General features: G+C 52.0%; 2 protein-coding genes across 2 annotated transcripts in view; both read right to left on the bottom strand.

Moving 5' to 3' along the window:
- Positions 1–21,177, bottom strand: part of LOC102463292 (uncharacterized) — a 180,374-nt gene extending 159,197 nt beyond the window's left edge. Inside the window, exons 1-4 of the mRNA XM_089774814.1 lie at positions 21,039–21,177; positions 19,457–20,300; positions 15,127–15,323; positions 13,624–13,882 (exon numbers count right to left, since the gene is read on the bottom strand). Coding sequence (XP_089630940.1) covers positions 13,624–13,654 — 31 coding nt within the window. The 5' untranslated portion in view covers positions 13,655–13,882; positions 15,127–15,323; positions 19,457–20,300; positions 21,039–21,177. The remainder of the gene's footprint in view (positions 1–13,623; positions 13,883–15,126; positions 15,324–19,456; positions 20,301–21,038) is intronic.
- LOC149520913 (adhesion G protein-coupled receptor E3-like) overlaps positions 1–21,241 on the bottom strand; it is a 57,976-nt gene extending 36,735 nt beyond the window's left edge. Inside the window, exons 1-8 of the mRNA XM_089774826.1 lie at positions 21,208–21,241; positions 21,039–21,122; positions 10,080–10,127; positions 9,147–9,290; positions 7,698–7,850; positions 6,115–6,252; positions 3,807–3,944; positions 1,775–1,912 (exon numbers count right to left, since the gene is read on the bottom strand). Coding sequence (XP_089630952.1) covers positions 1,775–1,912; positions 3,807–3,944; positions 6,115–6,252; positions 7,698–7,850; positions 9,147–9,290; positions 10,080–10,127; positions 21,039–21,054 — 775 coding nt within the window. The 5' untranslated portion in view covers positions 21,055–21,122; positions 21,208–21,241. The remainder of the gene's footprint in view (positions 1–1,774; positions 1,913–3,806; positions 3,945–6,114; positions 6,253–7,697; positions 7,851–9,146; positions 9,291–10,079; positions 10,128–21,038; positions 21,123–21,207) is intronic.
- Positions 21,242–27,072: the final 5,831 nt, after the last annotated feature.

Here is a 27,072-nt window from a genome sequence, read left to right as displayed (position 1 = left end):
ACTGGGCACATCACACCACTCAGCCATCAGCCCGGCTGCACTTGCCGCAGGCTGCCATCTGGGGAGAGGGGGCAATTGGCGGGCTGCAGGAGAGCTTCCACCCCCAGAAGCCCACAGAGCCAGCCCAGTCCTCCCCATCGGGGGCTTGTGCCCCATTCCTCCCTCACCTCCTTCCACTTACCCTTCCCTAGCCCCTTTTCTTGATGTACAAAATAAAGGACAATTGTGTTCAAAAATGGAATCTGTCTTTATTGAACAAAACTGGGGGAGACTGGGAAAAGGAGGTGGGAGAGGGGAAGAGAGAGGCAGGGAGAGGGGAGGGCAACTAAAATGATCAGGGGTTGGGAACAGGTCCCATATGAAGAGAGGCTAAAGAGACTGGGACTTTCAGCTTAGAAAAGAGGAGACAGAGGGGGGACAGGATAGAGGTCTCTAAAAGCAGGAGTTGGGTGGAGAGGGTGCATACAGAAAAGTTCTTCATTAGTTCCCATAATAGAAGGACTAGAGGACACCAAAGGGAAGGAATGGTTAGCAGGCTTCAAACTAGTAACAGAAAGTTGTTCTTCACAAAGCAAAGAGTCAACCTGTGGAACTCCTTGCTGCAGGAGGCTGTGAAGGCTACAACTAGAACAGAGTTTAAAGGGAAGTGAGATCAAGAAATGGAGGCTGGGTACATGGAGTGGTATTAGCCAGGGGGTAGGAGTGGTGTCCCTGCCCAAGGTTTGTGGAAGGCTGGAGAGGGATGGCACGAGACAAATGGCTTGGTCACTGTCTTTGGTCCATCCCCTCCAGGGTTCCTAGGGTTGGCCGCTGTCGGCAGACAGGCTACTGGGCTAGATGGACCTTTGGTCTGACCCAGGACGGCCATTGTAAGCTCAGGGCTCAGGGTCGGGGGTCTCAGTGGACCCCCTTGATTTTCATGCACACCTGCTCCTGGGTGGCCAGGCTGGCAGCTCTCCTGCCCTAGCTTGCCACTTTCCTGTGCCTAGTGCGGAGATCGTGGACGAGGTCCACGATGTCTGCACTAGCCCAGGCGGGTGCCCGCCTCTTGCGGTCCCGGGCAAGCTCCCGGGAGCCGCCAGCCTGGTCCCAGGAAGAGGAGGAGGGCTGGGGGGCATCGGGTGGGTGGCTCAATCTGTGCCAGGTGCAGGGTCTGCTGGCTGGGTGCTGGCAGGCTTGCACCTGGCACGGGCACCGTAGCCAGCCCGTGCCCCTTTAAGGGGTCCGGGGCCGGGAGGGGGGCAGAAGAGTTTCCCTGGTGTTGGCCAGAGTGGCCACCAGGGAAACCTGGGGAGGGCTAGCCTCCCACTAGTTCGAATTAAGGGTCTACACAGCCCTTAATTCGAACTAGTAAGTTCGAACTAGGCTTAATCCTCGTGGAATGAGGATTACCTAGTTCGAACTAAGCGCTCCATTAGTTCGAATTAAATTCGAACTAACGGAGCGCTAGTGTAGCGCCTATGAAAGTTAGTTCGAACTAACTTTGTAGTGTAGACATACCCTGTCTCTCCCTGGCCAAAGGGACTTTAGGGTTTTGTCAGCAGAGGGCGGCAGGAAGAGAGCTACATGGTAGCTGTTCCTGCAGGGAGGGAAGGAGCCCCCAGTACCGTCCCCATGAAATCTCTGTAGCTGTCGGGGCTTTGGAGAGACAGAATCCCGGGTGGGCCGGCAGGGCTGCTCCATACCTAGCTCTCCATTGTGGGGTGACCTGGTCAGCAGGCTTTAGCCTTTCATACCCGGAGCCCCACACACGTCCCCCATACCAGACACTTACCTGTGCAGCTAAAGGGGGCACTGGACTTTCTGGGCGGGAGGTAGCCTGCCTGGCACGTGCAGGTGTATCTGCCCAGCGTGTTTCTGCAAATGGAGTTGGGGCCGCAGGGCGATGGATGGTGGGAACATTCATCAATATCTAGGTGACAGAATCCAGGATGGCCATTTGTGACCCTAGCGCACCAGTGTTCTACTGCCCCAGGTTCTACTCACTGACCCAAACCCCACTGGATCCAGTGGGAATCTTCCCATCAGCCCCAGGGGCCTTTTGCATCCGTCACTCTGCTCCTGCATGAACTGGCTCTCACCATTGCGCTGCACTGCTGAGTCAGTGAAGCTCTGCTCCCCGGAACTGGATGCAAAGCCGGGCTTGCAGGGGCAGCAGTGGCCCCCTGGGATGTGGGTTCAGGTAGCATCCTCAAATCACATGGCTGAATTCAGATGGGCCCAGCTCTGTACAACAGAGCCTTCTCTTGGTGAGAGGATGGTGGGGAGGGAGAAGGCAGGCCCAGCAGCTGGCATCAGAGGGGGCACCATGCCAGGAATATGGTTCCCTTCAAGTTTCCCCCCTAGAGGGAGCAGTGTTAGTGGCCCGGTAAGTGACAGCCTGGGTTCCCTTCTCAGTTCTCACTGAGAATTGGGAGCTGGAGCAGAAAGGAGACAGGAGAGGGGGAGTCTGGACTCCTGGGTTCAATTGCTGGCGGTGGGCTAGGAAAATGGAGCATTGGTCCCAGCAGGATGGTACGCAAAAAGGACTGTTGGGTTCATGGGCAGCAGATGTAAGGGGCAAGGGAAGGTATTTCCTTTTCTGGGTCTTAGTGCTCACCCACTCCCTTCTTCCTACTCCTATTCTCACTCTTCCTGCAGGCTCCCACTGCTGTCTGGGGCCTGCAGACTCTTCCATCTAGTAACTTAAAAAGGAAAAACACTTCCAGCTCACCATACCGCTTAGCAGAATATTTATCTTTATATATATTAAAGAAAGTTTCTCTGGGGGATGACAGAGTTCTGCCGGCCTTCCCCCTCTCTCTCGCTCTTACCTCTCCCCTCTCTCAGCTCGAGCTCAACCTTGCTGGTGCCCCTCCACACTAGGAATTGCTGTTTTAAACAAAGCTAAGACGGCAGCCCTGGGCTCTGCAGGTAGGGCTGGGGCAGTGAGCAGTGCAAGCGGGACCATACCACAGTCCCACACTGCTGCTTTCTCCATATTAGCAGGCTGTAATATCCTGGAGCGCAGCATGCACACGGCACTACCTGCACCTCACTGTGCCCGGTGGCAGATGACCATTCCATGGGGCCCAGGGCAGCACAATTTCATGGGGCCCCCCTTTGCCACGGCAGATGCGTGTGGCTTCTTGAAGCGCAGGGCCCCGGGGCAGTCGCCCCGCTCGCCCTGCCCTATATCGCCCAACTGTGCCCTACACAGGGCGGGAAAGCACCCCTACGCCGGGATTAGACCCAGGCTTAGTGTACACTCTTCCTGGGAGAGAGGGGGTGAGTGGTTGCGGGGAGAGAAAGGGCCCGGGCTGGTGGGGAAAAGGGGGGGAGGAGGAGCATGAAGGAACCCTGGCTTACAAGGCAAAAGGAGGGAGAAGGATTAAGGGCTGGCAGGGGGATTGGGGAGTCAGGACTCCTGAGTTGTGTCCCCAGCTCTGCCACAGACTCCCCATGTGACCTTTACCAAATTTTTTCCCTTCTAGAGGGCTCAGTTTCCCCACATGAGCAGGAATACAATCTAGTTGTCTCTCCCCAGATCCATGGGAAGATGGAGGTGTCCATGCACACAGGGGCTGTGGGGTTTAGTGAGCAGAGGATGGGAGGAAGTGAGCTGCGTGGCAGTGGATCCTTTAACTAGTCAGGCTGGGTGGGAAGGACCCTCATGAAATCGCTGCAGGCATAGCACCTAGTGTTCAGGTGCAAGTAGGAAGAGGTGCGGGGGGGCAGGCAGAGCTGCTCTTGCATGGGAACCACAAGAGAACCAGCAATAGCCTCTTACACCCAGAGATTCCCTGTACCCCACATCAGACACTTACCTTTGCAGCTGAAGGGGGCACCAGACAGGCTAGGAGGGAAGTAGCCTTCTCGGCACGTGCAGGTGTAACTGCCCGGTGTGTTGGTGCAGATGGAGTTGGGGCCACAGGGCGATGGGTCTCGGGAACATTCGTCAATATCTAGATAAGGAAGAATCCAGGTTAGCCAAGTGTGACACTAGCACACCAGTGTTCTACTGCCACGGGCCCCTCACACTGACCCACACCCATTGGATCCAGTGGGAATCTTTCCTTCAGCCCCAGGGGCCTTTTGCCTCAGTCACTCTGCCCTGTGCCTGAACTGACGTGCTGCTCCCCAGAACTGGATGCAAAGCCGAGCTTGCAGAGGCAGCAGTGGCCCCCTTGGGTGTTTGTGCAGGTGGCATCCTCAAGGCACAACACGTAATACAGACGGGCCCAGCTCTGCACAACCTCTCTTGACAAGGGGATGGGGAGAGAGAAGGTAGCACCAGCATCTGGTTTCAGAGGAGCACTGTGTCAGGAATATGACTCCCAGCAGGTTTGCAATATGCTGCCCCCTCTCAGAGGCAACAGTGCTAGTGGCCTGGGAAGTGGATTCCAGGACACCTGGGATCTAGACATGAAAGCAGGGGACTGTGAAGTCAGGATTCCTGGGTTCTGTCCCAAGCTCTGCCACAAACTCCACACGTAACCTTTGCCATGTCCTTTCCCTTCCAGAAGCCTCAGTTACCCAGATGTGCAGGGAGAAAATCCTGTTTTCCAGATCTGATTTTCTATTATTGTAGGGCCACACCCTGAGGGGTGAAGCCCCGCCAGCTCCCCCTGCAACCAATGGGAGTGGAGTTTCTTCCACTGTCACTCAGCACCTCGCAGGAGTGGCCTGAGGCCAGCTGCGGCAGCTGGTGCCCTAGGCAGAAGGTGCAATTTGCGCCCCCACTTGCATGGCCGTCAATGGCTGTGATGTAATCACGGGGCGCCCCGGTGCCCTGTGACGTCATCATCAGGCGCCCAGGCCTGCTGCGCGCTAAGCAACAGCCTAGTTTGCCTAGGTCCACGGGCCGCCCCTGGGTGCTGGTGTTCATTCATAGAGCACCACAGATATCTGCGGCACTGCCTTACCCCAGCCTAGGGCCTTGTCGGCACTGCAGCTACAGCTGCAATTCCCAGCCTGGGCAGACACATGCTCACCAGCTCTGTCTGGGCTACATAGCAGCGCAGCCACTGTGCAACTCAGGCTGCTGCCCCAGCACACACCTGGGATCTGGGACAGGCAGTTCTATGATACTGGCCCATCCGCTCCCTTGCTCCACCAAGGGAGTGTCTGCTTGAGCTGGGCTTCGCACCTTTCTGCTGCCCTGCAGACATCCCCCCTGTCACAGCCACACAGGAACACATCCACACGCCTTCCTAGGGCTGGACTGAGGGGCCTGGTCCAGGCATAGAGGTTTTTGGTCTCATGGTGCCTCCCAGTAACAGATTCAGCCCGTTAGCTCAGGCAGCAGGGACAGTGGGACACAGGGTTTGGCGTCTTGGATCATCAACACTTCAGTGGCCAGGGAAAAGCAGAGCAAATCCTGAATGTTTTCAGTGCAGGGGCCAAACCAGGCTAAAAATAGCCAGGAGGAAATTGTCCCTGAGCACCCCAAGTTGGATTTTGTGGGGCTTTTCTCACTGAAACAAACACCCCAAATGGTTCATCTGGAATTGACTCTTCCACCCGAAGTGAGTTTCGGTTTCCCATTTCTTTTCAGTTGTGGTTGGTTGGTTTAAATTTCAAATTTCAGTTGTGGTTGGTTGGGTGGTTGGTTTAAATTTCCCAAAGAAACCTCATTTTGAAGCAAAAAGCCAAAACCATGCATTTAAACCATGTCACAACCATCACAATGCCAGGCCCGAAGGCCCCAGGTTCGACTCCCACCCACAGAGTATTACATATAAGTATAGGGATGCTGTGCCGACCACCAGCCATGGAGTTCAGTGTCTAATGACACCAGTCCAGTGTCTGTTCTGGCTCTAATGCAGGGAATGAGGCTCCACCGGAGAATTTGAGTCTCCTTGGCCAAAGGGGAGGTGGGGTTCAACGAGAAAAGTGCCGGAGGAAGAGAGCTGCAAGGCAGCTGTTCCTGTAGCTCTTCCTGTGGGGTGGAAAGGAGCCCCCACTACCATCCCCCTCAAATCTCTGCAGCTGTCAGAGCTTTGGAGAGTCAGAATCCAGGGTGGGCCGGCAGAGCCGCTCAGAACCTAGCTGTCGACTGCGGGTGACCTGGTCAGCAGGCATTAGCTTCTCTCACACAGCGTCTCACAAACATCCCCCGTGTCAGATGCTTACCTGTGCAGCTAAAGGGAGAGTCAAGCTGGCTGGGTGGGAGGTAGCCTGGTTGGCATGTGCAGGTGTAACTGCCTGGCATGTTGATGCAGATGGAGTTGGGGCCACAGGGCGATGGGTCCTGGGAACATTCGTCAATATCTGGGGGAGCAGAATCCAAACTGACCATGTGTGACCCTAAGACACCAGTGTTCTACTGCCTCAGGCCCCTCACACTGACCCAAACCCCATTGGATCCAGTAGGAATCTTTCCATCAGCCCCAGAGACCATTGGCATTGGTCACTCTGCTCCATGCCTGAACTGGCTCTCACCATGGCACTACTCTGCTAAGTCAGTGATGCGCTGCTCCCCAGGGCTTGCGGGTTCATGCCACAGTGGCCTCATGGGATGTTCGTGCAAGTGGCGTCCTCAGGGCACTCTTCTGAATTCAGATGAGCCCAGCAGTGCACAAGAGGGGCTTAGCTTGGTGGGAGGATGGGGGCAGGGGAGAAGGCAGGGCCAGCAGCTGCCATCAGAGAGGGCACCGTGCCAGGAATATGGTTCCCAGAAGGTTTGCAGTGTGCTGCCCATCCCCAAGAGGCAGCAGGGCTAGTGGCCTGGAAAGTGGGAACCAGGATGCCTGGGTTCCCTTCTCAGTGCTGAGAGGAGAGGGAGGGTTGGGAGCTGGCACAGGAAGGAGCCAGGGGTTGGGGGAAGAGGGAATCTGGACACCTGGGTTCTATTGCTGTCGGTGGGATAGGAAGGTTGTGCCCTGGTCCTAGCAGGATGGCACACAGGCAGGACTGCTGCCTACTATCCTGCACTTCAGGAGATGAGTGAGGTCTAGTACTTAAAAACAAAAGGGGGGGGGTTTCTGGGTTCCACTCCTAGCTCTTGCACAGATTCTGTACGACTTTGGTCATGTCTTTTCCCCACCTGATGCCTCGGTTTCCCCTGCTGTGACATGGAGGCAATTTTCTCTCACCAGATCTCCTTGCTCATTATTGTAGGGCCACGTGCTTAGAGGCAGGGCACCGGCCCCTCCCCTGTAACCAATGGGAGTGGAGGCTGCTCAGCTGTTTCTCAACACCTCTCCACCATGGGTCTCCATCCACACTCCATCCCCATTGGTGTGCCTGCTGCACCCTGTTGCAGGGATTTCCCATGTCCATCACAAGCTTTAGTTCATTCCTTATGCTACCCCCACCCTCCCTCCATCCCTGTGCCAGCCCAGCCGGGTGTATCAGAGCAGGGCAAAGCCTTGGTCCCGGCTCGGCTGATGGCAAATCGCTGTTGTTTCTGAAGAGTCAATAGAGCAGCAGCACCAGGGCCCTGGCCCCAGTGACTCTGCGCCCTTCACGCTAGGGGAGGATCCAGACCCGTACAAGCCACCCCAGCGTGTGTTGTGCACGGGGCAATAAGCAGCAAAGGGCTTTGGTGCCCGGCCATGGGCATCCCTGAGAGCAAATGCTGCACTGTTTTCAGCAGGGAGCCAGACACAGAGCCGGGCCGAGGGGCTGGTGTGCGCTGGGAGTGCCTCCATGACTGTCTTGGGGCAGGAGAGACCCATCGGGACAACGCCTTCAGGCTTCCCACTGCCTCTCACCTGAGCAGTCCAGAGGGGCGATGCCACGCTTCCCTGAGACTCTTCTGGAAGACCTGTAGCCAGACACACACTCACAGACAAAACTTTTGTCAGTGTTACTGCAGGAGGCATTCAGGCCGCAGCGTGTAGGGTCCTGGGCACATTCATCGATATCTGGACAGGAGCAAACAGAACCAGTCATGCAGAGGCCCAGGAAGGTGCTTGTGTGACCCCCAGTGGGTGGGAATTACGGGTCCCCCTATGGGCCAATGTGCAGGAGGACACTGCCTGCAGCCTGCCTACGGACCCCCTATCTTCCCTTCTCCTCCACGTGTCTCTCCCGGATTGGTGCACCGGGCTGGAAAACTCACATCAACTGTTTATGGCCTTCCAGTCCTGGGGAGAGGGAAGAGCAGGTAAGTGTGGCGCTCTGGTGTCTCAGTATGTGAGAGGTGTGGGGGGGGGGGGGGAGGCAGACAGGGGTCCATGAGGCCGCAGGTGGAATTTCAGGAGGCAATAGGCTGCTCCAGCCCTCTGAGATGAAGGAGGGTCACTCATGCAGCCTACTCAATATCCTTGGTTACCAGCCAAGACAGAGGCTGTTACATTTGAAGCCAACTAATAAATCCCATGGATCATGGGTTAGTCTATAAATATCATAAATGGAGCATTTACTATTCAGGTCTAAAAACATCTGTAATTTAGGAACACAGGGATGGCCAGACTGGGTAAGACCAGCAGCCCCCTAGCACAAAATCCTGCTTTTATCAGCAGTTGGCACTAGATGCTTTGGAAGATCATGTCAGATGTTCTTGCTACTTGTATCAAAGCCTAATCCTTCTTCAAATCATGATTAATTGGCAGCCTCTATGAGCTCCTGAGGCAGGGACTTCCACAAGCTAATGATGTTTCAGGCAAAAAAAAGTTTCCTTTTACTCATTTTAGGAGCTGGATTGTGACTGGCTCTGACACAGGTGCAGAAGAAGAGGAAACGTACAGGGAAAGCCTCCCCCACCTTCTTTGAGGGTCAAACTTTTCTTCATATTCTTCCTGGTGTCTCAAAATTAGGTGCAAAGGAGGCGGGGTCACAGTATGTTCCTCCCCTCTGCATTTGCTAATGGTGCTGTCTGGACAATTGGAGGAGGGAAGGATGCAGCATTGACATGGAATTGAGTCCCCAACCCCATCCCACGCTGCCCAGCCCCAAGGCTGTGTGCAGACTGCACTGCAGTTTTTCCATTTTATTCGCTGTCTCCGGTCAGAAAATAACAGATTGACCTGCGGGTGAAGCCGAGTCAATAAATTTGCTTGGCCACATCTATCCCTTCCTTGATTTCTTCATTCCTGCATCCCCCTTTTCAGTCAGCAATGTCCTCGATACAGACCAAGTGGAAGACCCCTCCCCGGGACACTGATGCCAGCAACAGAACAGCTCCCCTCCCCCAGCTGGGCTCAGGAACTCACACTCACCCTGGCACGTCACACTTTTATCAGTGAAATACCGCTCCCCAGTGCTAGACACAGACCCACGTTTGCAGGCACAGCGATAGCCCCCAGAGATGACTTCACAGATTGCATAACTAGGACAGATGGTCGACTTTTCACACGCTTTGTCTGGGAAATCAAGGAGGAAGGATTTGATTAAAATAAAATAATTAATTTCCCTTTGCACCTTCACCCCCTTGCACATCTTCAATGGGCTTCACACTCGCTCTTTGGCCCTACCCGCCTGCCCCAAGCGAGGACCTGGCAGAATAGGTGCTTGGGGAGGTCGGATCAAGGCAGCTGGACCCTCAGCTGGAGGCATCAGGTGAGAAAGCCAGAAAAGCTCTGCAGGCCCCTCCCCTGCAGTATGAAATGAAAAGTCTGCGGGGAGGGTAGGAACTGAGGATGGGTGCTGCAGGTGGTGATCCTGTGAACTGAATCTCCTGAAGAGAGGGGCTGTCATGCCCATGTTCCATGCCTGGGGCATAACACACATGGGGGCAGAGAACACTTGGATTCCTAACTTCGGAGTGCTTGACTTGCAATCTTTAGCACAGGGTTCCCCAAAGTATGGGATGCGCTCCAACGGGGGCATGGAATAATGTTGGGTATGAATGGACCTGGCACATCCCTCATGGGTACACCTTGTGTGATCTGGGCCTAACAATGGCTTGTTGCACCTGTTCAGTTAGAAATGCAGAAGGAACCTCATTGATTATAGAATTAAAAGACAACTCTGTTTAGCCCCCCTTGGAGCAAGTGGCTTTCTGGCAAGTGGGGAAGTCGCAGGGAAAGGACAGGAGAAAATGGGATGCAAAGTTCTTTGCCTGTTCAAAGCCCCTTCCAGCTACAGGACATACGGGGGGGGGGGGGGTTCAGATCTGGAGATTTTGCCCAGCTTTCCAGGCATTAACTTACCAGCACTGGAGAAATGAGTCTCCTTGAAGCAGATGAACCAGCAAAATCCTGAAAGAGCAGAAACAAACAAGGATAGAATCATAGAATACTACAACAGGAAGGGACCTTGAGACATCATCAAGTCCAATTCCCTGCCCTCACGGCAGGACCAAACACCATCTAGATCATCCCTGATAGATGTCTGCTCTTAAAAATCTCCAGTGATGGAGATTCCATAGCCTCCCTAGGCAATTTATTCCAGTGTTTAACCACCCTGACAGTTAGGATGTACCTGTGGCACTGGGCTTTATTGCATTTACTCTTCAGAGGCTGTGTGGACTAGTGGGCAGTGTTAGGCAAGGCCCCGGGAGATGGGGGGTTTATTCCTGGCTATGCTGGTGGAGTGCAGCCAAATCACAGCCCCCCCAGTCTGTGTCCCCTGGGGCTGGCTTCTCCAATCTGATTAGATGCTCTCCAGAGCAGACTCTGTGTCCACGCAGCTGGGTTCAGAGACCATGGTAGCTTTTGTTGAGCAAGGGGCCCTGTGTGTCACCTCTGGGCTGAGTAGCAGCAGCAGAGCCAGGAATGTCAGGGCAGCATGCCCATATAATCAGTTAGTGTTTAAACAGTTAACTAATTAAATGGGATTTACATCCTTAATCTGAAGGAGCAAGACAATGCCAGATAAATCTTCTAGTCTGTATATTAGAGATTTGTGCACCTATCTGTCTGTGACTCTGTTTAATCATTAACTTCCCCTAACCGGTAAGAGCTAGGACCACTGAATTTGATAAGCAGCATCCTCTTGTCTTAACTTAAAACAAGGTCAGTGTTTGGTTGAGCCAGGACAACCGCAAGTGCCTGGAATGAGACTGTTTTCCATAACATGGAAAGGAAGGAGCAGAGTAAGGAGGGGCATTATACTGAGAATGGCCAGTGGAGGAAGCGAACACGGGGGAGAGCAATATGCAGGGTGACCACTGCAGGCAGCCGCACCACCAAGCCTGAAACCTCCTGAAACCATTTCCTAGCCTGAAACCTCCAGCACCCTCGATTCCCAAAGGGAAACCGCCTTGTGGGCTGGGCTGCATGTACAGAGCATCCGGCCCACACTGGGCCCGGCATGGCCCTTTGATCCCACCCACTTTGGCCCCTTTCTTTGGAACTCAGATGGCACTGTGAGCCGCTGTAGCTGTGAGTGGGGCAAAGAGAGGCTCCACGCAGTCCTTGGTCCGGAGGTGCTGCCAGCAGTTGTCTGAGCTTTCCAGTTGCCTTCCCAGCTCCAGAGGGGTTTGCCCCGAGTGTTTCCAAGCCCCCTGAGCCTCAAGTTGGTAGGAGGTGGCTAACGAGCATGGCTTTTGGAGATCGCTTGATGCCCACATAGCTGAGAACTTCTCTCCTGCGAAGGGGCTCATAGAATGAGCCAAACTCCCATGTCTTTTTTAAGCCCCCCATGCTGTGAGTGCGGCCAACAGTCTATATTCCTAAATGTACATCCAGAGGTCCCACTGAAATGCATATTGTATGATTCCCTTCCTAGGGATTCAGATCTGTCTCAATACTCTGCCCTGTCCCTTATGACTTCTTCCCCAATCTGTGTGGCTTCTGCAAAATGTCTGGCTAATGACTCAATCTGTCCAGATCACTCATCAGATCAGCACTTATGTGAGAAGTTTATGATCTGGGCTGATTTCATATCACGACCCCTCAAAGAGCCCAACACAGTTGCAATTGTGGTTGCCCTTTTCGGGAGCACAAAATGATGGTGGGATCCGGTGTTTCCTTTGATATGGTCGGATTTAGTTACAATCCTGCCTCTCCAAATGCAGGAGGGACCAAAACCTGGGGAGAGCTTCTTTGTGTTCAGTCCCAAGCCCCTTTCACCAGCACCAGACCCAAAAGCTCTGTCATCTCCTCCCAGGACTACTCAAACTGTTCAGTGGGCCCCACCTAAAACAAGGCAGCTGCAGCCCTCCCACCCACTGGGACCCTCAGCCTGCGGGAGAAGAGGAGGAGGCTGCCACTGGTCCAGCAGTGAGGGCATCCCAGGCGGCCCATCTCTTTCTCCTGTCGGCCCTGGAGCTCTTTGCACTGCTGGGGGAGCATCCGCCGCAGCCCTGTGACCTTCCTAAAGGCTCCTCTTTGGCTTTCTTCAAGCACGCAGGGGATGGTTCTGCTACTGAGGGGAACATCCCTGGTTTCTACACAACCCCACCTGTGACATGGGCTAGAGAAAGGCTCTGAGGCCCCGCTCCCACTTCCTTTACCCAGAGCTGGAGGGCTCCTCTTCCATTCCCCTGTGTGGCAGAGCCCCTCAACCACAACTAGGCTGGACCCAGGACTCCTGGGGAGCTCAACCCCCAACCTTGAGGTCATTTAGGGCAGGGGCTGGATGTCCCCATTCTGGGGTCCTCTCTCTGTACTGGACTCTTCCCTACCCCCTGCTCATCACTGATAGCTCACAGCAAACACACCCAGCAATTTTTAAAAATAAAAACCGGGAAAGTGAGAGGAAAACAGGCCACCCTGCTCTGTGGCAGGGGACATCATACCCAGCTCCTCTGGAGTGTCAGGGCAGTTCACATGCTGCTCCTCAAATGTCCCAGGACTCCTGCCCAGGCCCTAGCTGTGACTTCAGGCTCTGGGGAGCAGGGCACTTTTCTGCAGCAACAGCCCCCAATACAGATTATGATCCGCCCCCCTCATTTGGCCTGTGGGGCTGCTTGGCTGGAGGAGTCTTCCTGGGCTTGGACCTCTGCCCAGAGCCCCCATTCCTCTCTGAAATTGCTCCCTGCTCTCGACTACTCCAGCCCCCTCCCCCCCCCCCCCCCCCAGCTCCACTCTCTGCTGCGTTGCCTCCAACCCTGGGGCTGCTTCTCTGACCTCTCTGGCTCTGTGGCTGCAGTTCTGTTCCCAGCAGGGAACTGCTCTCGGTGCTGTCTGCAGCTCTGCCCAACACTGAGCTGCACCCTGGTATGCTTCTCTGGATCTTTCTGGTTGGCCTGGCTCTGCTCCTCCTCCCCTACTCAGGCCTCTGCTCTCTCCAGAGCTTGGCTCCACTCTGTGAGATCCAGGCAAATTCAGCTCACCCAGTGGACAAGACAGACCCCTGGTGTCCTGACCCCCTCATTAGCCTGCCCAGCCTGCCAAACAGGCTGACCAGGAGTGTTGTTCTATCTTCATTGCTCCTGGGGACTGTCAGTCTCAGCATTCTGATTTCTCATGGACCCTTCCCCCTCCTTTTGGTACGTGGGCCAGTCAGCCCAACCCCCCACTGAGTTTCAGTAGGGGGCCAACACTGGCCGTCCATTCCTCCGAGTCTCCCCCTTTTTCTTGTTGCCACTTCCTACACAGCTTGACTGTTCCATGCCTGAGACACAAACACCCCCCATCCGCTGCCTCAACGCTGCTAGCATTGGGGCAGGTTCCCGCCTGTCTTGGCATAAGTAGGACCCACTGAACGATCAGCACAAAAAGCAGTCCCCGCCCTCACAGGCCTCCAGTTAAGGTGGGTTTTTCTCAAGCCCCCAATGAAGGAAAATAACCCAATTCCTTGCAAACTTACCTACAAGGGGGGTGATAAACCGCATCCTCATCGTGGCTGCTGCCTTCTCCTGCCAGGCAAGGAAACTGCACTGACTTTATCCTGTTCTCATTTAGCAGAGGAAGTTTGCTGAGTGACACAGTTTTTTCTGCTGCTTCTTTATTATGGTGTTTCAGCTCAGTGCTGTTCCTCTTGCAACAGACCTGTTCCTTCTGCCCAGGGTGATCTCTAAACATCTAATACATATTTATTATCCTATCAGTGTCCCCAAATAGCAGCCCTGCAATTAACAGGAAACAATACAGGAAGTTGCAGTCTTTTCTATTTAGGAAATGAAAGTGAGGTGTGTGTCTGGGGGGGGACACGTCTTGTATGGCCCTAGGAGACAGGACTCCTGGGTCTCATCCTAGCTTGAGAGGGGGTGCGTGATCTAATGGGTAGAGCAGAAAATGGAAATTGGAACACCTGGGTAGCATTATCTAGTGACTAGATAGTAGGCATCAAAATTCAATGTCAGGAAGAAAACTGCCATTTGATAGAGGACTTCATGATTTAAAATGTGTTTTCATTCCAGTGAGGAATGAAACACAAAACTTTCAAAATTATTTGGAAAAAAATTCAGATGGAAAATAAAAATAATTTGAGGTCAAGCAAAATGTTGCCTTTCAACACTGATCTTCCATCTCACTTGCTGCTTTGAGAATATGATCTTGTATGACACCACACCCTGCCACACAAAATGCAAATGTCAGAAGAAAAGTCAATTTGGAAAGGAAAATTCAAACAGTTTGGCTCCAAACAGGTTAAAAACAAGACACTGTTGGAACGCTCCTCTTTTTTAGCCCCACACAAAAGTTCAGCAGAATCCAAATGCTTCTGTTCCGAGGGACATAGCTGAGGGCTTGGGGGAAAGCCGATGCCTGAGGAGGAGCACATGTATCAAACAGAGACATCTCTTAGGAAGAATCTATTAATAGAATTCTCTATGTCCTAGTAAGGAGGAGATGGTGGAAAATGATAAAATATGGTAAGAAAGGGTTAAATGAAAATGAGTGCCATTCAAACATAGCAGGAAATGGTAGACAGCTAAACAGTGACAAATTTTTCAAGTTCTTATACACAGACACACTTACACAAAAAATCTAAAAATATGATGGGTAAACTAGAATGCCTTGTATTTAAGGAGGATATTGATATAATAGGCATCACAGAAACTTCATAGAATGAGGACAATCAATGGGACACCGTCATATATTGGAAGGACAGAACAGGTCGTGCTGGTGGGGGAATGGCATTATACATGAAAGAAAATGTAGAATTAAATGAAGTAAAAATCTTAAATAAACCAACATGTTCCATAGAATCTCTATGGATAATAATTCAGTGCTCCAATAATATATCCCTACTGATATATTATTTTATCAACCACCTGACCATGACAGTGATTATGAAATGCTAAGGGAGATAAAAGAGGCTATTAAAAAAATAATAATAGTGGGGGATTTCAACTATCCCCATACTGACTGGGAGACTAAGTTTGAGGACGACCGCCGCCAACGCCTCACAGCTGCACGTGAAAGACGACATAGCACTGCGTTCTCGCCTGTCCTGACAACCAGCATCCCATGCCCAATCTGTAACCGCATGTGTGCTTCGACCTTTGGGCTCTGGAGCCATATGCGCTTCCACAAATGAAATCCACAACATGTCTTCCTCAGCTCCTGAGAGACAACCAACAACAACATGGGATAAGAGGAAAGGTCTTTTGATGGACTGATAACTGGTTAAAAGACAGCAACAAAGAGTAGGAATAAATGGTAAGTTTTCAGAGTGGAGAGAGGTAACTAGTGGGGTCCTCCAAGGGTCCATACTGGGACCGATCCTATTTAACCTATTTATAGATCTGGAGAAAGGGATAAAGAGCGAGGTGGTAAAATTTACAGATACTAAATTGCTTGCTGGAAAAAATAATCCCAACTACAAACTTCTGGAGACTAATTTAGTTGTAACCACTCAAGAGAGAGATCTTGCAGTGATTGTGGAGAGTTCTCTGAAAACATCCACTCAGAGTGCAGCAGCAGTCAAAAAAGCAAACAGAACGCTGGGAATAGTTAGAAAAGGGTTAGAGAATAAAACAGAAAATATCAGCTTGCCTTTATATAAATGCATAGTATGCCCATACCTTGGATATTATGTTCAGATGTGGTTGCCTCATCTCAAAAAAGGTATATTGGCATTGGAAAAGGTTCAGAAAAAGACAACAAAAATGGTTAGGAATTTGGAACAGATGCCATATGAACTGAGATTAAAAAGACTGGGACTTTTCATCTTGGAAAAGAGGAGATGAAGGAGGGATATGATAGAGGAACATAAAATCATGATAGGAATGGAGAAGGTGAATTAGGGAAAAGTTATTTACTTGTTCTCATAACATAAGAACTAGGTTTCAACACATGAAATGAATAGTTTGGAGTTTTTAAACAAAAAAAGGAAGTTATTCTTCATGTGGAACTCCTTTCCAGAGGATGTGGTGAAGGCTAGGACTTGAACAAGGTTCAAAAAAGAACTAGATGAATTCATGGAGGTTATGTCCAGCCATACTTATTATAAAGAATAGGTAGGAATGGTGTCCCTAGCCTCTGACTGTCAGAGTCCAGAAATGGATGACAGGAGAGGGATCACTTGATGATTACCTGTTGTGTTCTAGGGACGTAAGCATTAGTCAACAGGGCAGTCGACTAGTTGCTTCTCCCCCCCCCCCCCACTGCTGTCTTTATCAGATAGAGGAAGCAAGAGAGGGGAGAAGAGTGGGTACTTAAATTGGCAGCACTGCACAGAGCCTGGAGTCAGTAGCTCCATGTGGCACTGCTGCTTAGAATGTCACGGGGAGCCGGGCTCCTTGAGGCACTGCTGCTTTGACATGTCGAGTAGAGCCCAGGACTCCACAGTTGACCCTGGGCTCCACACAGAATTTCAAAGTGGCAGCGCTGTGTGGAGCCCAAGATCTGCTGGGCACCCCCACTGACCCTGGGCTCCTCACGGCATTTCAAAGCAACAGCCTCATGTAGAAACTGGTATCACTCCCCTATTGACCCCGGGCTCCACGCGGCATGCCAGCTTTGAAATGTACAAGAGTCCCCAGCAGGGGTTCTTAAGCATTTCAAAGAGGAAGAGCCTGCGTGGAGCCTGGGGCCAGCACAGGACTCTGAGTCCCCTGCTAACCGCAGGGAAGTGCCCACATGGAGCCCGGAGTCAGCGAGAGTCCCTGCTGAGGTTCTTGTACATTTCAAAGGTGAAACGCAAAAGTGCTTAAGGACTAGTTGAATAGTCAATGGAAATTCCATCAACTACTTGACTAGCAAATTAATCACTACTTAACATCCCTATTGTGTTCATCCCTTTTGGGTATCAGGCATTGGCCACTGTCGACATACAGGATACTGAGCCAGATGGACCTTTGACATGACCTAGCATGGCTGTTCTCATGTTCTTATAAGGGAGCCGTTCCATTTAGTTCCAGCCTTGAGTCAGGGAGGGAGGCTGGGATCAGGCTGGTGTGATTATTTGGGGGGGCTTGTTCAAATGGGGCACTGTGTCCTCGGCCGCCAGCAGCCACCGAGCGGGTCCAGGGCTCCAATTCCGCCCTTGTAAGGATGCAGCGGCTGCCCTAATAACAACACAAAGAGATCCTGGGCTGACAGTGAAGGGAGGGCCACCTGGGGTGCAATCACTACAGGCACCTGATGCAGCCTCCTCCTCTTCTCCTGCGGGCTGGGGGCCCCTGCAGCCGCCATGTACTGTCTGCAGCTCCAGGATGTGCCTCAGGTAGGATACGCTGCCCAAGATGGCAGGGTCAATAATAAAGCACAGGGCCATGTGCAGGGGAACCGACTGCATGTGCCTCGTGCTGGCCCTGCCTGAGATCTCATCCCAGTTTCAGGAGAAGAGTAATACCTAATGGTGTGAGCATGTGGTTGGGACTCAGGGAAAGGAGCTGAGAAGCCACTGGGTTCAGTCCTGGAAGGCAGGTCACACCCCAGTTTTTCTCTGCTGGGGAAGGGGGAACCAATTCTGTAAAGACCGTGTGCAGAGCCAGGATCAGGCCAGGAGGGGACCAAGAGGTCAGCAGAGCTAGAGCAAGAAACTTCCCAGCACACATGTGACTGGGGAAGCTGACAACACAGGGAGCGTCCCACTTAAGAAATGTGCTGAGTTAGTCACAGGCGCAGCATTTCCCCTGGGTCACAGGAAGAGAAGTGGAATGGAAACAGCTTGCGCAAGGGGCAGGATGGGTGCGGAGCTCAACCACAGCCTCATGCCAGCAGACACTTGGGCTGTATTCCTGGCATTGCTGAGTAACCTTCGGCAGGTCCTTGCCACTCTGTGACTCAGTTTCCCCATCTGTAAAATGGGGGCTAAGGGGCCTGAGCACCTTTGAAATAGGAGGTCTCCATGATGGATAGCACTAATTCCTGCTGCAGCCGTGCCAGCTCACCTCAGAGCTGACGTTTGCCTGGTATGGTGATGCCAGCCTCTGAGATGGGCTGCCTGGGAGCCAGAAGCTCTGAGAAGGGCAAGAAGGGGAGTGACCTTTCTGGCCCCGTGGCAGCATTTTTAAGCATTTTGTTTGAGGCTGAGGAGAGAAAACTCAAAGCAAAATGTCACTTTGCTCATGTGATGTGTATGTATAGAAAGTCTCGTGTGGGGAGAGAGACAGAGAAAGGAGAGAGTATGTGTGTGTGTGGAGAAAGCTGACCCCATCTGGATGGGATATGTCAGAACGGGTTCTGGGTGTGTGTGTGTAACACTGCCCTCGTGTGGACAGGCCCTGTGAGCCTGCTGTGGAGCATATGGTGACTGTGAAACCCCTGGTCCCAACTCCCCCTTCGCAGTACACTCACCCAGCCACAGATCTCCCCTTTATACCAGCCCTACCGCCCCTTCTTGCTCGGGATCTTTATGATGTTGCCTTCCTTGAGTGTCAGCTCTGTCCAGTCCTGTGGGCAAAAACTGTAGCATGCCTTCGCTGACCCAAAGTACTTCAGCCCTCCTGCTGCACGAGGAAAGGCCCACACTAAACACAGCTGGGCTGGGACTGGACACCCTCCAATGAACATCCACCCTCTGGTGGGATTCCGGAAAGTGAGTGGCCCCGAGAAGTGCTCGTCATCCCCCACATGGTGGAAAGCAGTGACTGCAAGGTGAAGGATTGGCTCTCCCCACCTGGCATTCCATGGGCTTGGGCCACAAAGAGTTAACTGCCCAAGCCTACCAGGGTAGAATTCACATACCAGCTGGGACCAGGGTGGAGGGAACCGCAGCTGGAGGCCACAGCCGCATGCTCCCCCATACGGCGACATCTCCCATCAGCACCAAAGATGCAGCCCAGAAAATCCGACCCCGCTCCCCCCAAACCTTCTTTCCAGAGGAGCCTTTGTCAGATCCAGCACAGAGCCGAGGTCACACTGGGGTGCTGGGTTTTAAAAGGCTCCTACAGCCTGGCTACAGCCCTGACCACCCAGTGCTGCCCCAGCCCTTTATGGGCACATCTGGCCCGGATGAACAATTCCAGCTGAGAAAGGAGAAGTGGCCTCATAAGAGTTTTCCTGGATTTGTCCAAATTTTCTCATTTTTGTTGAAAACCCCACTGAACTATGAACATTTGACAAAAACTAGAACAGGGGCCAAACTTGGGGTTGAAAAGCCACTGTCCCTCAAGAAAAATATTTTGGGGGAAATTTCCATGCTGCACATGCTCAGTCATTCCAAGCGCCCAGGGGCTGAGATCCTGCAATGCCAGGGGGCTCTCAAGGTCTCCCTGCCCCCATCAAAACAGACCCCCTGAGCACCCTACCAGGAGGTCTGGGGATGGTCCTCTGCTCAGGCTCCTTGAAGGGGAGCTGCAGTATGGTGTCAAGGGTTTTGAAGCAGTCTTTCAGGGAGTTCTGCTGATAAAACGCCACCTAGACAGGAAGCAGTGAGAAGTCCTGAGGGTGTGGAGCTCTTCTGTCCTGGAGCGAAGATGGATGAGAAACCCGCCCCAGCTTGGAACATGACAGCCTGAGCGGGTGTTGCCCAGTATGGAGAAGGGGGCTACATCTCATCCCTGTGTCTTCATTTGAATCCCAGAGACAGTAACTACTAAACCCCTCTCCCCCATCTCCACAGCCCCTCCAGCCAGAAATGGAACCCAGGAGTCCTGACTACCAGCAATCTCCTCCAAGCTCACCCCCCTTTGGAGCTGAGAACAGAGCCCAAGTCCTGGTGGCTAGCCTGTCCTGCTCTAGCAACTATACCACACTGTCTTGCTGTGATCCAAGTGCCCGATCTTACGCTAGGGGGAGTGGCGGGAGATCTTGCAGTGAAGCTGAAGTTGAGTCAGTGGGTGAGAGATTGGCGCAATCGTTACTTTGAGTCCTTTGAATGCCTTCTTCTCTGTGATGCATTACAAGGTCTCTGACCTTAGGGTCTTGATGTGTTTGATTTCTACGCTGTATGTGGTTCACCCTCCGGCAATGGGTCTAGTGATGTAGTTATGGGGTGGTGGGAATCAGAGGGAGTGTACACGCAGGAAATGACATGCAACGTGTCTCCACAGCTCCACGATGTCCCCCATGCTGAGTTGCAGCGACTGGCCAAATGCCGTGGCTGGCAGGGGCAGCCCATAAAACCCCTGGCACATTTCATTTTGGGCAGCCCTAAGGAGAGAAGGATATTGGTGAGGAGCTGGCTCCCTGCAGCCAGCATCTGCCATGTGGCAGCATTTGTGCCCAGTGCTCCTGCCACCTGCCACATGAACAAACACAGACTAACATGTCTTCTCCACGTTGGGGTCAGTGCATCTTCCCTGTGCTCTATGGGAAGGGGGATGGAGAGACAGTCCCCAGGCAGGGCCCCTTTGCTTTCTGCATGGAGGATGGTATGTTAAGGGCTTATTTTCTCCTGAATTCTTGAGCTCTCATGAGCCAGTGGGACTTTCCTACAGGTGCCCCAAAGTTAGAAGTCCCAACACAGCACAGATCAGGGATCCGTCCAGTCCAGCAACCAGCCAGTGGGAATGGTAGCTCAGTTACCACATTCTCCGCTCTGGACCAGGCTTTACAACTGGACTGCATCTCCCATGATGCACCACAGCTTTGGAAGGATGGGCCTATAGTATTCCTGTCCCCTGGAGTACAGCAGCCCTAGCAGAATTTACAGGGAGATTCTTCATTGAGACAGAGCAAACCCTTGTCTCCTTGAAGGCTGCAGTGCCTGGTATCACCAGTAGGGGTCACCATCACACCTGGCTTAGTCAGGAGTGCTGAGTAAGAGTAAGGAAATTCCTTCCTGACCCCTCTGCTATGGGTATAAAACAATTATTCCGGAATAGCTAGCTCAGAAAACATCTATGTGTAGACACTACCTATTTAAAATAAGTATTCCAGAATAGGTACCTTGGTCCATTTCCATGTCTCCACAAGCCCTCGAGTCATTGAGATGTTTCCAAATCAATTGCGGTTTTTTTCAGAATTTCCACTCTGTGGAAAATTTCAGCCTCACTTAGAATCCTTCACGATCATCCCAAAAGCTTTCAGGGCTCGGGAGACACTGAGCCAGCCCCACCTGCATGGCATCCAGCGCCAGCCGCAAGTTCTCCTTCTCTGTTGGCTCCAGGTTGTGTTTTACCAGCTCCTAAAGAGGAAATAAGCAAGGATGGATTTTACCAAGTCAAAGGAATTTCTGGTTCCTCCAGCAAGTGGTGCCAGCGTTCCTCAACTCCCCAAAGTGAAGCTTCGTGGGACAGAACTAGGACCCTAAAATATTGGGGTCTGTACATGATTAGGTATATTACGGTAGTACCTTGGAGCCTCAGACGGGTGAAGATATGCTGGGAACAGTACATTATTTTAGGTGCCGTGTCTTGGAACCCTATACAGGGACCAGGGCAAGGCAAAGGGACCACAAAGACGGCCCTGCCCCAAACAGACTAAAGCTGACCTCAGGCATTGATGGAACAGCTGACCGGACTCAGCGAGTACTGACAAGCCAAGCGCCCTGTAGGGTTTCTTTCCCCGAAGGTGGTCATAGTTCTGCCTACTTTATGGAGGGAAACTGAGGCACGGGGCAGGGAAAGGACTTGCCCACGGTCGCACAGCCAGGAATGGGACCCAGGTGTCCTACCCCCAGACCCCACTTCCCTCCCTGAGCTAGAAATAGATCCCAGGAGTCCTGACCCCCAGCCCTCTGCACAGCCCCCTGGATCAGGGCCCTTTGCCCCCCCCCCCAGCCGCGAGCAGATGGCATTTCAGCACCCGTGGCAGGGGCACCAGCAGGGGGAAGCGCCCATCGCTGGGATCACCCCTGCGCTATAGGAAGGGAGGGGCAGGGGGAGATGCCCCCCGCGCAGGGCCCTCAGAGGGGCCCCCAAACACCAGCCCTACGCGGTGGGACCCTGCCTGAGCGAGGACTGTGAAACTCACCCACCCTGGGACCCAAGCCCCCGGCCCCTGGAACCCACGACGCCCCCCAGCACCGCCGGCCAAGCCCTCAGGCACGGCGGGGGGCGGGAGACTCGGCGCGCTCCCCCGCCGCTGATTGGCTGGGGGGGCCGAGAGCGCGCGCGCGCGCGCGAACCTTCCCGCTCCCCCGCCAGGGGCGCGCGGCGCCTGAGGGAACCGCCAACCGTTCCAAAGGGCTGGCGGTTTCCTCCAGGCGCCGCGCGCCCCTGGAAGGCTGGGAGGAGGGGGGAGGGACTTTGTGCCCAATCAGCGAGCGAAGTTTCCTCCTCGCTCCCTCCCCCCCCCCCCGAGAGGCCCCGCCCCTTTCCCCGCAGAGCTGCTCCCTGTAGCAATGTGCTACTGATAGGGAGGCGTGTAACCAGCTGCTAGTGTCAGACCTTGCTACCAAAGGCAGCGCAGCCCTGCGGGCAGTAGCGACATGCCTCTGAAGTGCAAGAAATGGCTATTGTAAAACACTCCCCATCTAGCAAATTCCTGTAGACCTAGTCATTGGCATCATGTCTCAGTCCTCTCACAGGGCTCCAGCACAGAGTAGAGCACAGGAAACAGCTTCTTGTGTCTTGCTTCCAGCACTGACTTTTGCTTTTTTGGTGGAGTTTTACACTGTCCACTGGTCTTTAGCTTGTGGTCCAAAGCACTTGCAAACTCCTCCCCATGGATTATGATTCACAACCTTTATAGGTATCAGAGGGGTCGCTGTGTTAGTCTGAATCTGCAAAAGCAGCAAGGAGTCCTGTGGCACCTTATAGACTAAGGCTGTGTCTAGACTGCATCCCTTTTCTGTAAAATGGATGCAAATTAGACACATCACAATTGCAAATGAAGTGGGGATTTAAATCCCCCCACTTCGTTTGCATAAACATGGCTGCCACTTTTTTCCGGCTCGGGGCTTCGCCGGAAAAAAGCACCAGTCTAGACTGGGATCTTTCGGAAAATAAAGCCTTTTCTGAAACATCCCTTATTCCTTTTTTTAAAATGGAGATGTTTTTTTTAGATTTTAGGACTGGAAGGGACCTCAAGAGGTCATCAAGTCCAGCCCCCCGCCCTCAAGGCAGGACCAAGCTCCGTCTACACCATCCCTGACAGATGTCTATCTAACCTGTTCTTAAATATCTCCAGAGAGGGAGATTCCACCACCTCCCTTGGCAATTTATTCCAATATTTGACCACGCTGACAGTTAGGAATTTTTTTCCTAATGTCCAATCTAAACCTCCCCTGCTGCACTTTAAGCCCCATTACTCCTTGTCCTGTCCTCAGAAACCAAGAGGAACAAATTTTCTCCTTCCTCCTTGTGACACCCTTTTAGATATTTGAAAACCGCTATCATGTCCCCCCTTAATCTTCTTTTTTCCAAACTAAACAAGCCCAGTTCATGAAGCCTGGCTTCATAGGTCATGTTCTCTAGACCTTTAATCATTCTTGTCGCTCTTCTCTGTACCCTTTCCAATTTCTCCACATCTTTCTTGAAATGTGGCGCCCAGAACTGGACACAGTACTCCAGCTGAGGCCTAACTAGTGCAGAATAGAGCGGCAGAATGACTTCACGAGTTTTGCTTACAACACACCTGTTGATACAACCTAGAATCATATTTGCTTTTTTTGCAACAGCATCACACTGTTGACTCATATTCAACTTGTGGTCCACTATGACCCCTAGATCCCTTTCCGCCATGCTCCTTCCTAGACAGTCGCTTCCCATCTTGTATGTATGGAACTGATTGTTCCTTCCTAAGTGGAGCACTTTGCATTTCTCTTTATTAAACCTCATCCTGTTTACCTCTGACCATTTCTCTAACTTGCTAAGGTCTTTTTGAATTATGTCCCTATCCTCCAAAGAAGTCGCAACCCCACCCAGTTTGGTATCATCTGCAAACTTAATAAGAGTACTCTCTATCCCAATATCTACATCATTGATGAAGATATTGAATAGTACGGGTCCCAAAACAGACCCTTGAGGAACTCCACTTGTTATCCCTTTCCAGCAGGATTTAGAACCGTTAACAACAACTCTCTGACTACGGTTATCCAGCCAATTATGCACCCACCTTATCGTGGCCCTATCTAAGTTATATTTGCCTAGTTTATCAATAAGAATATCATGCGAGACCGTATCAAATGCCTTACTAAAGTCTAGGTATATGACATCCACCGCTTCTCCCTTATCCACAAGGCTCGTTATCTTATCAAAGAAAGCTATCAGATTAGTTTGGCATGACTTGTTCTTCACAAACCCATGCTGGCTATTCCCTATCACTTTATTACTTTCCAAGTGTTTGCATAGGATTTCCTTAATTACCTGCTCCATTATCTTCCCTGGGACAGACGTTAAACTGACCGGTCTATAATTTCCTGGGTTGTTCTTATTCCCCTTTTTATAGATGGGCACAATATTTGCCCTTTTCCAGTCTTCTGGAATCTCCCCTGTCTGCCATGATTTTTCAAAGATCATAGCTAAAGGCTCAGATACCTCCTCTATCAGCTCCTTGAGTATCCTGGGATGCATTTCATCAGGACCTGGTGACTTGCTGACATCTAACTTTCCTAAGTGATTTTTAACTTGTTCTTTGTGTATCCTATCTTCTAAACTTACCCTCTCTCTGCTTGTATTCACTACGTTAGGCACACCTCCAGACTTCTCGGTGAAGACCGAAACAAAGAAGTCATTGAGCATCTCCGCCATTTCCAAGTTCCCTGTTACTGCTTCTCCCTCCTCGCTAAGCAGTGGGCCTACCCTGTCCTTGGTCTTCCTCTTGCTTTTAATGTATTTATAAAAGGTCTTCTTGTTTCCCTTTATGCCTGTAGCTAGTTTGATCTCATTTTGTGCCTTTGCCTTTCTAATCTTGCCCCTGCATTCCCGTGTTGCTTGCCTATATTCATCCTTTGTTAGTTGTCCTAGTTTCCATTTTTTATATGACTCCTTTTTTATTTTGAGATCATGCAAGATCTCCTTGTTAAGCCAAGCTGGTCTTTTGCCATATTTTCTATCTTTCCTACACAGCGGAATTGTTTGCTTTTGGGCCCTTAACAACGTCCCTTTGAAATACTTCCAACTCTCCTCAGTTGTTTTTCCCTTCAGTCTTGCTTCCCATGGGACCTTACCTACAAGTTCTCTGAGCTTATCAAAATCTGCCTTCCTGAAATCCATAACCTCAATTGTGCTGGTCTCCCTTCTACCTTTCCTTAAGATCATGAACTCTATTATTTCGTGATCACTGTCCCCTATACTGTCTTCCACTTTCAAGTTCTCAACTAGTTCCTCCCTATTTGTTAAAACCAAATCCAGAACAGCTTCTCCTCTGGTAGCTTTTTCAACCTTCTGAAACAGAAAGTTGTCTCCAATGCAGTCCAGAAACTTATTGGATAGCCTGTGCCTCGCTGTGTTAGTTTCCCAACATATGTCTGGATAGTTGAAGTCCCCCATCACCACCAAATCTTGGGCTTTGGATAGTTTTGTTAATTGTTTAAAAAAGGCCTCATCCACCTCTTCCACCTGGCTAGGTGGCCTGTAGTAGACTCGTAGCATGATATCACCCTCGTTTTTTACCCCTTTTAGCTTAACCCAGAGACTCTCTACACAGCTATCTCCTACGTTCATCTCCACTTCAGTCCAAGTGTGTACATTTTTAATATACAAGGCAACCCCTCCTCCCTTTTTTCCCTGTCTGTCCTTCCTGAGCAAGCCGTACCCTTCCATACCAATATTCCAATCATGCGTCCCATCCCACCAGGTTTCTGTAATACCAATGATATCATAGTTGTATTTATTGGTTAGCAATTCCAGTTCTTCCTGCTTATTACCCATACTTCTCGCATTTGTATATAGGCATCTAAGATACTGATTTGATCTTGCCTCCCTGTTGTGCCCTGACCCTCCTTTCTCCTTGCCATTATAGGCCGTAGTCCCCCCCATTTCCAACCCATCTCCCAGTCCCGCACATTCAGCACTTACCTGTGGGCTTTGCTCACCTGCCCCCGACAAACCTAGTTTAAAGCCCTCCTCACAAGGTTAGCCAGTCTGTGTCCAAACAAGGCCTTCCCGCTCCTGGAAAGGTGAACTCCATCTCCGCCAGGCAGTCCTTCCTGGAAGAGCACCCCGTGATCAAGGAAGCCGAATCCCTCCTGGCGACACCATCGTCGCAGCCAGGCATTCACCTCCAGGATGCACCTCTCTCTGCCCGGGCCCCTACCTTTGACAGGAAGGATAGAAGAGAATACCACCTGCGCTCCAAACTCCTTCACCCGTACTCCCAAAGCCCTGTAGTCACACTTGATCCGCTCAGTGTCACACCTGGCAGTATCATTTGTGCCCACGTGGATGAGTAGCATGGGGTAGTAGTCAGAGGGCCGGATAATCCTCGACAATGCCTCCGTAACATCTCGGATACGGGCCCCTGGCAGACAGCATACCTCTCGAGATGAGCTGTCAGGGCGACAGATGGGTGCCTCCGTTCCCCTCAGAAGAGAGTCTCCAACCACCACTACTCTACGTTTCCTCCTCGCAGTGGTGGCAGGAGACTGCTCAACCTTGGTGGTGCAAGGCCTGGTCTCCTCCACTGTGGGGGCTGACTCCTTGTCTCCTGCTGAAAGTAAAGTGTAACGGTTATGTAACAACACAGTGGGAGGGTTAGGCTCAACACAGTGGGAGGCTGCTCAAACATCTCCAGAGTGGAGAGAGTCTTTAGCTTTCTTCGGTGCCGGGGACTGGGACCGGTGCCCTGGCGCTGACTTCCTCGGTGCCGTGGTGTGGGATAGGGCGGAATGGGTGTCCTGCACGGATGCCGGTGCACTACACACTGAAGCTTCCCCTTGAAGTGCCGATTCCATCAGGAGCAGCTTTAGGTGTGAATCATGCTCTCTTTTGGTGCGAGGCTAAAAACCCCGGCAGATTTTGCAGGAGTCCCGTGAGATGAGACTCCCCCATGCACTGGAGGCATTCGCGGTGGGGGTCTCCTTTAGGCATAGGCTTAG

Source organism: Pelodiscus sinensis, chromosome 31 (assembly GCF_052426305.1).
Source record: "Pelodiscus sinensis isolate ZL-2025 chromosome 31, ASM5242630v1, whole genome shotgun sequence".
Classification (NCBI taxonomy): domain Eukaryota; kingdom Metazoa; phylum Chordata; order Testudines; family Trionychidae; genus Pelodiscus; species Pelodiscus sinensis.
This window is presented reverse-complemented; position numbering and strand designations above follow the sequence as displayed.